This window comes from Typopeltis vanoorti, chromosome 6, assembly GCF_054136105.1.
Source record: "Typopeltis vanoorti isolate ZY-2024b chromosome 6, IOZ_Tvanoo_1.0, whole genome shotgun sequence".
Lineage (NCBI taxonomy): Eukaryota > Metazoa > Arthropoda > Arachnida > Uropygi > Thelyphonidae > Typopeltis > Typopeltis vanoorti.
In genome coordinates this window covers 104,686,540-104,702,286 of record NC_143554.1, presented here as the reverse complement: position 1 = coordinate 104,702,286, position 15,747 = coordinate 104,686,540, and the positions used below count along the sequence as shown (strand labels likewise).

The 15,747-nt window shown below is 33.7% G+C and overlaps 1 protein-coding gene across 1 annotated transcript in view; it reads left to right on the top strand.

The window, feature by feature from the left end:
• Positions 1-15,747, top strand: part of btv (dynein cytoplasmic heavy chain beethoven) — a 1,245,321-nt gene that overhangs the window by 172,391 nt on the left and 1,057,183 nt on the right. Inside the window, exon 10 of the mRNA XM_090394552.1 lies at positions 14,379-14,571. Within this exon, the coding sequence (XP_090250678.1) occupies positions 14,379-14,571 (193 nt within the window). The remainder of the gene's footprint in view (positions 1-14,378; positions 14,572-15,747) is intronic.

The following is a 15,747-nucleotide window of genomic DNA, read 5'->3' as shown; positions in this document are numbered from 1 at the left end:
TCTCAACTTTCTTTAAAAAAGGCGTTTATATTTGGACCTGCATCTATGGAGGAGAATAGCTTTATCCCACTGGATATTATGGGTAGTGTTAATACTATGTTGTGCTAGACCAGACTTATGAGGTTTGTTGTATTCAATATAATATTGATGTTCTTTAATTCTTTTTTCCACAGAAACCAGTTTGTCCAAAATAAGAAACATCGCATTCACATGGTATTTGGTAAACGCCAGCCAAAGGTAGAGATGACAGTTTATCTTTTGTAGAAGGCAATAAGGAAGAAATTTTGTTGATAGGAATATATGTGGGAATCAATTGGTACTTTTCTAAAATTCTACCTATAGGTTCTGAGATTCCTGGAATGTAGGGGATTGGAACTCTGTGGACTGTTGAAGAAACTTTAGGTACTGGAACATAAGATTCAATTATCTGTTGGATTTGATTAGGGTGGTAATTATTTGATTCCATTAATTTTTTAATGATTGAGAGTTCTTGTTGTAAGATAAGAGCCAACTTTATGTGCTCTATTAATTAGAGATTTAAGAATGCCAAGTTTTTTAGATTGTGGTGAGCAGACATTTTATGAATGTATCTGCCAGTAAATGTGGGCTTTCGAAAGATGCTTGTAGATAAGGTACCAGAAGAAATTCGAGTAAAGAGGATGTCCAAAAATGGTAAAGTACCAGAATTTTTTTTTTCATGGTGAAATGGATACGAGGGTGAAGGCTATTTATCTGTTGTAGAAAGGTGGAAAGCTCATGACCAAATGGGAAAAACATCATCGACATAACGATACCAAAGAGGATGAATGGATGAAAACATAGTGTCTTCAAATTGTTTCAAAAAATAGTTAACCAAAAGGTGGAGACAGAGGGCTACCCATGGCAGTACCTTCAACTTGTTTGTAGTCTTACGTTATGTTCCAATACCTAAGGTTTCTTCAACAGTCCGCAGAGTTCCAATCCCCTACATTCCAGGAATCTCAGAACCTATAGGTAGAATTTTAAAAAAGTACCAATTGATTCCCACATATATTCCTATCAACAAAATTTCTTCCTTATTGCCTTCTACAAAAGATAAACTGTCATCTCTGTCTTTGGCTGGCGTTTACCAAATACCATGTGAATGCGATGTTTCTTATTTTGGACAAACTGGCTGTTCTGTGGAAAAAAGAATTAAAGAACATCAATATTATATTGAATACAACAAACCTCAGAAGGCTGGTCTAGCACAACACAGTATTAACACTGCCCATAATATCCAGTGGGATAAAGCTATTCTCCTCCATAGATGCAGGTTCAAATACAAACACCTTTTTTAAAGAAAGTTGTTAAGCTATTTTACACTGACCGAATTTAAATCGAAATGACTGTCTCTCTATCTCTTGAAGATCTGGGAGACTTTTATTTTATGTAATCATTAAAAACAAACAAACAAACAATTATCTTAAATATTAATTATTATTTTCTCTCGTTTCCTAGTGTGCGGCAACAATGTATTTTAATAGGTGATCCACCGAATGTTCATTACTTGTATTCCATTCCTATAACTGTTTGTAACACTGAAAATGTACTATTAGTTTTAATATGAAATATCTGTACCTTATTAATTAAAAGTTATTACTGTGGTCTTACGTGTTTTTTTAATAATTATACTATGCCACAGGTACCTCTAAAAATAAAAATGGATTACATTCCAAAAATGTTCTAACACTTTCAACAAGTCTCCATGTATAGACTGTTTCTTTATTTACTTTATTTTAATTTAATTTTTAATTAACACATTATTATATAGATTTCATAAAATGCAAGGTGTACACAGTAAGAAAAGAAAATAATTGCAACTAGTGTACTGAAATTCCCAAACTAAAATAAATATTTTGATATTTATTTTAGTTTAGGAATAATAATGCGCAGTGTTGCAGTTATAAATTTTAGAAAAGGGTTAACAAAAAGTTATCCTGTTTACCTGTACTTTCTGATGGTAAAGTTTTTTTTTAATCACTGGTTTATTAATAATTAATAAAGTATAATAATATAACCAAAACGTTTTGCTGCCTTTATATCTGGTAGCATCATCAGGGGTACCAATTAACATAAAAATGCAACGAATATAACTGTAAAATATATTACAGGTATCCCTTGCTTAACGCAGAATTTGATTAACGTGGCGAAATTAATTACGGCAATCCTTCGATATACAGGGTGTTCGGGATAAATTTGACATATTTATAATTAATTATATTTTTCCGTAAGTTACATGTATTAACACACACTTCTCTTCATTTAAAAGTTTGGACCCTTCTTCATTCATATACAAGATGTCAGAAAGGATGGATAGCTGGAACCCACCTGAATCATGGAAGAGAATAACTTGTATCATGATGATTCGTGCCCGCCATCAAAATAAGGATATTACGACTGCTGCCCAATGCTCCCTGAATACAGTAAAAACAATCAGGCATGAACTAGAGACTTGCAATGGTGACTACGAGGATGTAGCAAGAAGAAAGATCCCTAGCAGACGATCTGATTGCGTTCGTACAGCAGAATTCCTCGCAAATCTGCAGGAACAGGTGTTGAAGAACCCTGGCATTGGAATTCGGGCTTTGTTCATGGAGTTGCTAACTGTAGTCAAGCCCTGGATAACAAGGGTAGCCAATGGTAGGCCGTATGTATGGCAGCAGGATTCGGCCCCTTGCCACACCTCTGGGAAAAGTCAAAAATGGTTGTCTGAAAATTTCTACGACTTCACCAGTCCAAATGTTTGGCCTCCAAACTCCCCAGACCTTAACCCCATGGATTATTTTGTATGGGGCGCAGTTGAAAAAGACACCAATCGCACTTCCAGTAATACAAAAGCCCAGTTAATGGATAAAATTAAAACAGTTTTTGCGGCCCTTCCCAGGGAGACTGTAGCATCAGCTTGTTCGAGGTTCCGAAGCAGAATTGAAGCTGTGATCGATGCTAATGGTGGTTATTTTGAGTAAATCTTGTTGATAGTATTGTAATTAACTCTGCCTGTAATGTTTTTTTGTCAATTCATTAAATTTAATAGATACAAAGAAGATTTTCTTTTTCCTTACGAAACTGTCAAATTTATCCCGAACACCCTGTATATGTGGCAAGACTTTTGATTAACATGCCTTTAACCCTGCAGAGCTTACAGTTGATCTGACAGATACATGCAAAATGTTTAATATAAATAAAAATTTAATAAAAATGAACTTCCCCCACCTTTGCAACGAGTTGTCCGATATTGTACTACGTACTAGGGTCGCTTGCATTAGCTCACGCTAGGATTGCCGATACTTCATAGTTTACTATATTCGGCATGAAACTCTCTGATTCCAATCTTTGTGTTTCTTATTCGGTTTTAAACCAATGTGGATTTTATATCCCCTTAATTTAAAATATTGTTTAATATAAATATTCTTACACAATTCCGTATATAGCGTGGAGGTCATGAGTAGCTGTGTATTCATATGTTACGAGTGATATTCCACACTGTTTTTTGCTGTCAGTTTGGTTTAACACATGTTATATAAAAGTTTGTGATATTTGACAGTAAATTGTATCTGACAGATACTACGACCTCTGATGTCAGTATAGTATGGTTTAGTTTTTTTTTTTTTTTAATTCTCATCATCATCATCATCATCAAATTCCTGCCATGTACCCTCAAGGGGTGTACAGGATATGACAGTACTACATGAAAAAACTACATCATTACTATCTTCCTATCTACAATTTTCCTCCAAATCAGTCTGTTACTTGTCAAGACTCCAACATTATCAGATCTTATATTTCTATCGTCTAAGGCACTTTGTACCGTATCAATCCACCTATATCTTGGTCTTCCTCTGGGTCGTTTTCCTGCCAACCTGGCAGAGAACACTTGTTTTGCTAATCTTTCCTCTCCCATTCTATTTAAGTGACCATACCATCTGAGATTAGCTCTGCTAACGCATTCCTGGATGCTGACAATGTCAAGTTCTTTCCTAATATCCTCATTTTTAATATGATATTGCCATTGATGCCATCTGTTCATGCCTCTAATCTTTCTCAGGACTCTCATATCTGCTGTCTCTAGTCTTTGGTCAAGTGTTTTACTTCTGACCCAGCTCTCAGATCCATAAGTTAAAATTGGTTTGAACACAGTCTTGTATACAGCTAATTTAGTGTTCCGACTAATTTCTTTCTTATTCCATATGAATTTATTCAATTGACTTCCCACGATACCAGCTTTGCTGATTCTGTTGTCTATTTCTATATTTAGTTTACCATCTTCAGTAAAAATTGTGCCTAAGTAGCTGAAATGTTTTACTTGTTCCACAGGTTCTCCATTCACAACACAGTTGACATTTTCAATGATTCTTTTTTTAATTCTTTGTTCAATAATTTCTAGATTGTAACTGAAAATAAATAAACCATCATGTATTACTGAAATAGAGAGCCAAAGGCTTATTTATTATACATGTCTTTAGGAGATGTGCTTTACATTATGGAAAATACTAAGGAAAGTGATCTGGAGTTTACTCCACCTTTACAATGAGTTGCCCAAAGGTTGCTTATGCTTGCATCCACCGAAACTTTTAGTTTCTATATATTCGGCACAAAACTCTTGTAGTTTCTATATTCGGCTAAAATAATAGAAACTACAAGAATCCAAAATTTTATTGAATCCAACATATGAAATAATGTTGGATTCAATATCCACTTAATTTGTACCATCATGTATTATATTTGCAGTGTTTTTTTTTAAAGTTTTATTGCTTGTTTGCTGAGATCTGGAGAGTCATTTTGCTTGTTATTGTAGAATTTATGCCGATAAGAAAAAAACTAAAACTGTTCAAACAACTCTTGATAACTTCTTTTGATGAAAAGATTGCAGTAAATAATGTAGGTATTTATTAAACATTTACTTTGCATTCATTTTTTATCTTTCCTAAAAGAGTACCATATAAAGCAAATTATTAATACAGTAATCGATTGTGGATAATTTTTACCATTGATTATTAGATTTGATTAACGCGATTTTGATATACGTGGTAACATCGAGGGATTAATTAATTGCGTTAATCGAGGGATACCTGTATTGTACATCATCATCAGAACACTAATTACGGATATAGACCATATTGGTCTATTCTGGTCTCATTGTCCATCTAATATCCTTTTTTGAGGTCTACCTGGCCTTCTCTTTCCAGTTGTTTGTATTTTATTATTTGTTTAGGATATCGGGTGTTGGCCATTCGGTTTACATGTTCTATTCATTTTTGTTTATAATTGCTTAGTTTTTCTTCTATCTAACACTTTCAACAAGTCTCCATGTATAGTTTATATTCATTTTTGTTTATAATTGTTTAGTTTTTCTTCTATTCATTTTTTTTTAGTTCTTTTAAAATATCTTTGTTCCTTTTTTGGTCTAATAATGTATATTTTGCAGTTCTTCTCATAAATCTCATTTCACTTGTTTTTATTCTTTGTTTGTCATGTTTGTTTCTTGCCCAAATATATAAAAATATACATACAAATATATAAAATATGGTACCTATACTGTTTTACAGCTATCTTCTATGCATTTTTTGTTAACCAGTAACCATGATGACAAAGCCTGAATATTAAGGTATTGAAGGTTGTTATATCCTTTTCTGTTTATTATTATACTAAACTCAGTTATTAATTTATTTACACTCATGTTCATAGAAACTGCATCACCTGCTGTAACCATTTTTTTTTTTTTGGTAATTAAATTTAAATGCCTGTTTGAAAAGGGATAATAACACAATAATTGTCACAATAATGAAGAAGGTAATGGAGGGGATACAAATCCTTTGATGTTTATCTGCCAGTAAGTGAAACTCTAAGAACTAGGACTAAGATCTATGAGTTTCATACCGAAAAACTATCAGCAAATCCAAGTTAAGTAGCCACTTGGTAGTACAACACCAAGGCAACTCGTATCAAAGGTGGAGCAAGCTCCCTCACTATCCTTGATATTTTCTCATAATGTAAAAACACAGCCCCTAGGGGATGTAATACTGTAATTACATTATGAGGAGAGGTCACTACCCAGACCGGTTTCAACCTTTTTTGAGGTCTCATCAGTGAGTAGGTAGACCTGGAAGATAACAAGGTTTAAGTGAAAAGAACTTACATACCTTCACTATACAAATGCCATAAAGGTGTGTCTGTGTATTATAACATAGAATAAAAGCCTTTTGGCTTTTATTCTATGTTATAATGAAGAAGGTAGTATAACATTTTTATTTTTATTAATATTTGGCTTTTTTTAGTACAAGATGCGACATAATTAGAAAATGACAACAAACTTGACAAATTTTTCAAAATGGAGTGGACAGTGATATTTTTACTGGAAAAAACAAATACTGGTATCAGAATTTAGTTTAACTACACAGTTTTACTAATATTCAAAGTTCAAATTCATTTTTTGCTGTTTAGTAATTCGTGGGTCCTCCTCCTCTTGCCTTTATACAACTTGGCATCGGTGGTACAAAAAGTGGTATACCTGGGATGTGAGTCTGCAAGATTTAACGTAACTAGTGATGTACTACAAGGATCTGTCCTTTGTCCACTGTTATTCAATTTGTACATTAAGGATACTGGGAAGGATTTGACAGATGACATACAGCTATTTGCCGATGATGCAGAGATAGGTAGGGTAATCAAGAATGCTACTGATATGCATTACTTGCAGAATGATTTGAATAGGCTGGAATTGTGGGCATGGGATAAAAATGGATGTCAGTAAATGCAAAGTCATGCACTTTGGTGTGATTAGATATCCAGTGTTGTATTATATTGGTGGGATTATGCTAAAAGAAACTGATCAAGCTAGGAATCTTGTAGTGTTAGTAGATAGGAAGTTGAAGTTCAGGGGCCATGTTGCAAAGATTGCAAATACAACTCAAAAGAGGATTGCAATCTGGAAATGAACTTTCACATGTAAAGATAAGGATGTCATTTTGCCTCTTTACAAGGCCTTGATAAGACCCCACTTGGACTATTGTGTGCAGGTCTGGTCTCCTGGTTTCTGTTGTGATTCTGATACAGTGGAGAGTGTTAGAAATGAGAATTTGTAGACTGCAGACACTAGCAAACAGGAGAAAGAGGGGTGATATGATTGAGACTTACAAACTTCTGAAAGGGTCATACAGAATTTCAGTTGATGGAATTTTTCATTCTGTGGAGGGTGGGAAAAGGACAAGAGGGCATCCTTGGAAGCTAAGAATGAATGCTGCTAAGAAAGGAGTGGGGGCTAGATTTTCTCTCATAGGGAATGGATTGTCATTGGATGTGTGTGCAAGCAGTGTGAATGAATTCAAGATTAAGTATGATAGCTGGTGCATGTAATATGTGACCTCCCTCAATGAGTCCCTGACTGCCTGGAGTCCTCTCTTAATAATAATAATAATTAATAAATAACACAAAACAGATTTAACTTATGTGTATATTTTTATTAGTATAAAATTTTTGTCCTAGTATCAAGGGCATCTTCAGTATGACTTTCAAATTAAACAACAAGAACAGAAACTGGTAGATTTAACAATGACATGCGCAAACTGCATATACATGATATAGAGCATCATGGTCTTATTATATTAAAGTTCTAGTAAAAATAACTTTAATAAGATTTAATAATAAATAAAAAAAATATAATTAATGGAATTTGTACAGAAGAACCATTTCCTATAAGAGGGATAATGTAAGTCCATCACATCCATTTAGATTCAGTTGATATTGTAAGTTCTCACAACTCTTACTGTATAAACACTCCAAGAGATTATTACTTTTATCATCATCATCGAGGGGGGTGTACAGGATATGATAATACTATATGAAAAACTTACATCATTACTAACTCCCTAGCTACAATTTTCTTTTAAATTGATCTGTTGTATGTTATTGCTTATTACTTTTATTGAAAACCTTAATTTTCTTCCAAGAACTCTGTGTCTGGTGGTAATAGCATGCTCCACAAGTCCCAATTGCTCTAGCTCATGCAACTTAAACAATTACTCAATCTGCTTCCACCCTTAATTGCGTAAGTTTTCTTGAATTTGCACTTTTCCTGAATTAGGTGTCTAGAGAGAACAAAGCTCTCTCTCTCTCTCTCCACCTAACACTAGTAGATGTGAAACCATTTAGATGCAGTCCATTATACAAATTCTTCTTTTTGTCAGACACAGATCCACAAATCCTACATCATTCGTTCTGCATAGCCTACATATTGATTCATTTGCTACCAATGCCCTCTAATTCACCTCTCTCATAGCGTGGCAGGAGACTTACAATCTTCACTTTCTTGCTCTTCAATTTCACTTCTTTTAACAACTCATTTACATCCTTTCTCATGGAATATTTCTTGCTCTCAAATCATTTGTGCCAACGAAGACATTTATTTCTTTCACCTTTTAGCATCCAGATGGTGTGACTAATATCATGAATTTTTGCACCAGGGAAACATGATTTTTTATACTTTCATTAAGTTCTCCCCTTAATATGAGTAGCTGTACATTTTCTCCAGTAATGAAATATACTGTTTTTCATAATAATTAAATGAAAGAAAGAATTTGATGTATCTTTGTTTATGAAAACTAAAAGCAATAAATAACATTACTTCACATTTCATTGTAGCTTATTGCATGTGAACCTTCTTTCTGCTGTTCAATTTTATGAACTAGGCAGAGCTCCAGTGATAAATAAATTGATGTTATGGAAGTAGAGACTTTAGGGATATCAGAACTTGTCATTTTATTCTTTAAGAGATTAAATTATATCAAAAAGCTAATTTTTCTATATAGTGAAGCTAATTTTTCATACATCAAGGGTTAATACCCTTTACTTTTCCTATGAATTTTTGGTATTGTAGCTCAGTCAGTATAGAAAAAGCTCTTTGGTTGGAAAGACCTTGGTTCAATTTCCGTAAGTGATGTGAGGAACTTTTATCTGGTCTCTTTCGATGAAAGGTGAGTTGGCTGGTCTCATATGGAGGTAGTAGGTTTTTTCACCCAGAACAGACAAATTGGCCCCATGAACACATTGTGGATTACAGTCATGAATACGTCATCCCAGCCATATCCCAGCCTGTCCAGAGCCTGGATAAAATTGGATTGGGGGGGGGGGGGGAGAGTGGTGAACTATCCTGTAAAAAATCTCACTAGGAACACTTTGTGGGCAATGCCTACAAAGTCACTTAGTGTTGGAAACGACTGAAGGGAAAATCTACCACCACCACTTTTCCTATCTCAGAAGAACATTTACTTTAACTGATGGTTTAACACACACACACACACACACACACACACACATAGTTAGGAAATAGTCCAATGTGTTGCAAATAGTTATTTGAATGTGTCCTTTCTTTTAGTGTTACACGGTAATCAACATTCATTTTAGATAAATTATGGACTCTACAACTGTGTTAGAATTAATGATTTTAATTTCCCAACGTTTCAACCTTCATACGAAGGTCATTATCTAAAGTATACACACATACATACAGAGACAAGCTATATTGCATTTCACACAGTAAGCTAAAGAGACAATGATTTGATCAGCGGTTATTCTATTGGCCTGACTTCTAGTAAAAAATTAGATTAAATTAGATTAAAATAAATGAAATAAAATAAAATAACTACATCAAAGTTATATTCTATTTAAGACAGCATCAGGCAATTTTTTTTTTGTTTTCTTTTTCTTATAGATAGTTTTATTACAGCAAAAATGATGTCCTAATATAGAATTGTTATATTAGATTTAAGATCCTGAATTACCTATAGTCCTATTTATAATTAATTCTTACGGAGAATGGCTATGTGGGTAGAATATGTGCCTTCCATATTCTTGGTATTTTTTGACCATCATTATTGTTAATGATGGTCAAAAAATCAATTTATGTTCATACCACATTTTGGTGTGATGTAAATAACAGGTACTTTTCCAGTCAATTCTGTGTTAAGTATTTAGGCTATGATCAGAAAGGCCAGCTTCACCATAGTTATTAAATTTGATGTGTCATTTATGTTCCTTTTGTCTGATAGGAATTGTGCATCCTGTTTCTCCTATATAGGACAAATTATAGGTGCAGTGAATTCAGTATATGCAGAGGGAGTGGATCCTTGGATGAGTTGAGTAAGTCGTTTAATTTTGCAGGAGGTGTAAAGGTGGGTTTAAGGTTGTATTTCTGCAGTATTCTGTTTATTTTATCTGATATCCCTTTAATGTATGGAATGGTTACAGTTTTATTGTAATCTAGTTTATTTTTTGTTTTTAAATGAGGTCTTGTGAAGAATTTTGTTGATAATATTTTGGCTGTAGCCATTTTTAGGAAGGTATTGCTGATAACGTTTAATTAATCTTTAAGTGCTTGTTCGTTGGAGCAAATCTTCAAAGCCTCTTTTTTTTTAATGTTAATGACACCTAGTTTTTGTGTTGGGTGGTGGTAGTGGTAGGAGTTTATGTGTGTATATATTGGCCAGTATGTGTAGGTTTCCAATAAATAGTGAAGAAGGAACACATCTGCAAGAAGGAAGACGTGTGACAAGTGTCTCCAGAAACGGAAGTGTGTTCAGCTTTTCAGTCTCAATTGTGAATTGTATGCATTTGTGTTGTTTGCTTAGGTGGCTGAGAAAAGTGTCTAATATCTGGCGGCCATGGGGCCATATAGCGAAAACATCGTCAACATATCTAAGCCGGACTTTGGGTTTTAAAGGAAAGGAATCTAGAACATGTTGCTCAAAATATTCCATGCAAAAGTTAGCAATTGGGGGTGGGGGGATAGATAATGGTGAGCCCATGGCTGTGCCTTCTTTTTGTTTTTGTAGGTAGAAAGTGTTATGGCACATAAAATAGCCAGAACATGGTACATGTGCAAAGAGCACTGTGATATGGGAGGGAATTTGTCTTGTAATAGAATGATTGTGTCATGGATTGGGACATTTTTGAAGAGGGCAGAGACATCAAAATGACTAGTAAATCATCTTTTTCCAGTGTGATGTCTTCATTATTAGTCAGTTTTGATGTCTCTGCCCTCTTTACGAATATCCCAATCAATGACACAATCATTTTATTACAGGACAAATTCCCTCCCAATATCACAGCGCTCTTTGCAATGTACCACGTTCTGGCTATTTTGTGTAGCAAACACTTTCTACCAACAAAAAGAAGGTGCCATGGACTCACCATGGACCCCCCCCCCCCCAAGTTGCTAACCTTTACATGGAATTTTGAGCAATGTGCTCTAGATTCCTTTCCTTTAAAACCCAAAGTCTGGCTTAGATATTTATATTGACGATGTTTTCGCTATATGGCCCAATAATAAATAAATAAATTTTCACATTTGATGTCTGTAGACGCCGTATGGTCACTGCCGTACCTCACATGGTTTTGGCAGTGATGTCTTCTGCTAGAATAAGTGGTAGGGGTCACAGATTCCCTTTCCACACAAAGTTTGTAGGACAATCACAAACATCCATGCCCATCATGGTGGGATTCGAACCCACGGCCGCTTGGCTGGAGAGCGAACATGCTAACCACTTGGCCAACCAGGCTGGCTATGGCCCCCATGGCCTCCAGATATTAGAAGGTTTTTCTCAACCACCTGAGAATTCACAATTGAGATTGAAAAGAAGAACACACTTCTGTTTCTGGATACACTTGTCACACATCTTCCTTCTTGCAGATGTGTTCCTTCTTCACTGTTTACCGGAAACCTACACATACTGGCCAATATATATACACATAAACTCCTACCACTACCACCACCCACCACAAAAACTAGGTGTCATTAACATTAACATTAAAAAAAAAAGAGCTTTGAAGATTTGTTCCAATGAACAAGCACTTAAAGATTAATTAAAAGTTATCAGCAATACCTTCCTAAAAAATGGCTATGGCCAAAACTATCAACAAAATTCTTCCCAAGACCTCACTTGAAAAGAAAAAATAAACTAGACTACAATAAAACTGTAACCATTCCATACATTAAAGGGATATCAGATAAAATAAACAAAATATTACAGAAATACAACCTTAAAGCCACCTTTAAACTCCCTGCAAAAGAACTTACTCAACTCATCCAAGGATCCACACCCTCTGCTGGTCCACCCTGGAGTATATCGTATTCACCGCACCTGTAATTTGCATCCTGTTTCTCCTCATTAATAGGAGAAACAGGATGCACAATTCCTATCAAACAAAAGGAACATAAATGGCACATTAAATTTAATAACTATAGTGAAGCTGATCTTTCTGATCATGCCTTGAATACTTTACATAGAATTGACTGGTTGTTTACATCACACCAAGACGTGGTATGAACATAAATTTAAGGAGGCCTGTGGAATTCTTATCGACCACCCTAATCTTAATAATAATGATGGTCTAAAAATACCAAGAATATGGAAGGCACATATTTATCCACATAACCTTTCTCCCGAAGAGTTAATTATAAATAGGACTATAGGTTATCCAGGATCTTAAATCTAATAGAACAATTCTTATGTTAAATTAGGACATAATATTTGCTGTAATGAAACTGTCTATAAGAAGAAAAAAAAATTCCCTGATACTGTCTTAAATAGAATATAGCATATAGCTTTGAGGTCAAATAGAGGTCAGGCTAGTAGAGTAACCATTGATCAAATCATTGTCTCTTTAGCTTACTGTTTGAAATATAATATAGCTTGTGTGTGCGCGCGCGCACGCTCCAGATGATGACCTTAATATGAAGGTCAAAACATTGGGAAATGAAAATCATTATTTTTAATATGGTTGTTGAGTCCATAATTTGCCTAAAATGAGTTATATGAATGTGAATATCCATCAAAAATCAAAATCTGATGAAGTCTTCTCTAACTGAGCTCTGATGTCAGTCCAAGGTTGAACTGACATCAGAGCTCAGTGAAAAGTAAGTTGTATTTAGCAAAATCCAGATTCATATAATTTTACTAATATAATTAGCAAAATCATATCAATTTTGGTATGTTAATATAATTAGTAGTGAATGAAATATTCTCATATGTTTTTTTCTGAAGGATGCTTTGTGTTATTTGCTTTAGATTTATGTGTGTGTGTGTTCCTGGTTAGGGTTAAAAGCATTCTAAATACTTACTTGGAAAATGAAAAGGCATTAAAGAGTTTATTTCATTTATATTTATTTATCAGTTATTTTGTCACACAGAACGGTTTGTTTATTTGCGCATATGTGTACTAAAGAAGATTGAATTTTTTAGTTTCTCAAAAAAAGTTTCACAAAGAGGAGTCCTTTTAATTTATAATTGATCCTAGCATTATTTTATGAAGAAAACTTGTAATTTTCTGCAATTTTCACAGAAACCTGTGAAAATGTCTCAGGCTACAAAATTTTATCTAATAGTAAAAATACCATATTCAAAATATGGTAAAAAAAAAAAATTACCATATTTTGAAGTAGAGGTGAATATCAAGCAAGAATATGAAGAAATAGCTCTACATTTGATATTTTTACACTAAGACCCAGAGGGGAAAAAAAAAGGATTATAATCAAACTTTCCATATTTTATTTATAGATTTTAGAAAAGCATATGATAGCATTTATAGCAGTCTTTGGGGTGGGGGGAGTATTAAATGAACTTGGTATACCTAATAAGTTAAGAAATTTAATCAAAGTTTGCATTGCTGACAGCCAAAGCATGGTATTGGAATTAGATCTGAACCATTAAGACAAGATTGAGGCGACAACACCGAGATGCTCCTAGTTTGAGAAAATGCTGAAGACATTAGAATAATATTCAAAAAACATCAAGTCTTCTACTTAAAAACTAGGATTACAAATTAAACTGAATGTTAATAATAAAATTAGTATGAGAATACATGCCTGCAGATAAATTTTATCATTCACTACATTATTTATTATCTTCCAAAATTCTCTCAGTCATGTAGAGTTAATTCTATTTTAACTCTGCAAGACAGATTAGACCTATTGTTTTATATGGAACAGAAAACTGGAGCATAACAGACCAAGAGGCAAAAGCCTTACACATCTTTGAAAACAAAATTCTTAGAAAAGTCTTTGTACCTGTAAGAGAGAACACAACATGCAAATGGAGAATTTATAACGATTAACTATTCGAACTCTCTAGACTCTCACTGCCAAATGATGATAGCTGTGGAGCTTGGGTCCACAAGCTTTATTTAAACTGAAGTGACTGCATCAAACCAACCTCATTTCTGAAAGTGATTTTTGATTAACATCCAATAGTACTGCAATCTTTTCATTACATTGATTTCATTTTATACTTGAATTCAACCATTTATACTATATGCCAAATCACATTGGAGTTTAGTAATTATGTATTTTAAATTTTATATTCCAGACTTGAGACAGGCCAAGCAGTGATATCCTTAGGTGCAAGAGACCAACCAGAAGTAAACTATAGCCCTCGATTGGTTTCTTTAATGAGAGAAGTTCGCCAGTTGCGAGTTTTGGGATACAATATTCCACCTAAAATTCAAAAGCTAAATGATGAAGCAAAAAGACATTATAAACAAGCAAAAGATCTTCAGCAGGTAATTCTTTAATTTTATGGATATGCTTTATTTTTCTTTGATTTACCTATTTTTTATGAAGCTGAATTACGTCTTAATAACAGAAAGATAGTATTTTTACTTTTTCATATTGTGAAAGTTGAAAATCCACACTTACAAAAAAAGTAATTTATAGCAGTCTTTGGGGAATATTAAATGAACTTAGAATACCTAATTTCAAAAAAGAAAGAGTAGGTTTCTACCATGAGTATTATTTGGTTATTTCTGGTTTATTTCCAGTGTATTTATTTATTTTAATGCAATGATACTCATTTCCCCAGACCTTAAAATTGTGTGTATTACATTCAATTATCTTAACCTTTGAAATAAGACAAATGAATTGTAATACAAAAGAAACATTGTTTAATAAATAAAAAAAAATGTATAAATATAATTATATAACTATTTTAATGTAAAAAATTCATTAAAAATTTCATACGAGCTGCACTTTATCACTCACACATTTGAATTAATTTCAGAAAAAAAAAGAAAAAAGAAGTTTTCTAACTACAAGACAAAGAAAACACATTTCTTTGATAAATCCTTTTTAGGTGTTACAATTTTGGCTTTCCAATGCATTCAATATACTTTATTCCAATATGAGAACCATATTGGAACCAATAAAGAATATTCTTATATTACCTTGGTAGACTTCAGTGTAAACAATTATCAGAAGAATTGGGTAATTCTTCTGATAATTATTTACTTAAGAAAAGTGTCCATGGGGAGAAAACACTTTGGATAAATTGTTGTGATATACTGTTATAATAAACATTAATGCTACTGCGTATGGGAGAGCCGATGCACCTCAAGCCCACATAGAGTAGGCGAGAAGACAGCAATGTGGAATGCAAACTGCATATATAATATTTCAACCATCAACATCAGAATGCTGTACAAGCCTGGCAAATTAAAACTGATAGAGAGAGAACTTGAACTGTTTAAATGGGAAATAGTGGGTGCTGCAGAGACCCACTGGAAAGGCAAGGGAAAAATCGACATAAAAAACACAAGCATATTTTATTCAGAAAGGAAAGATAACCATCACAGAGAAGGTGCAGCACTAATCATTAAAAAATGGCTCCTAAACTAAATAGTTGATGTAAGACCAATTTCCTCTAGAATCAGCTCAGTAAAATTCAAAGCAAAAGAAAAAGG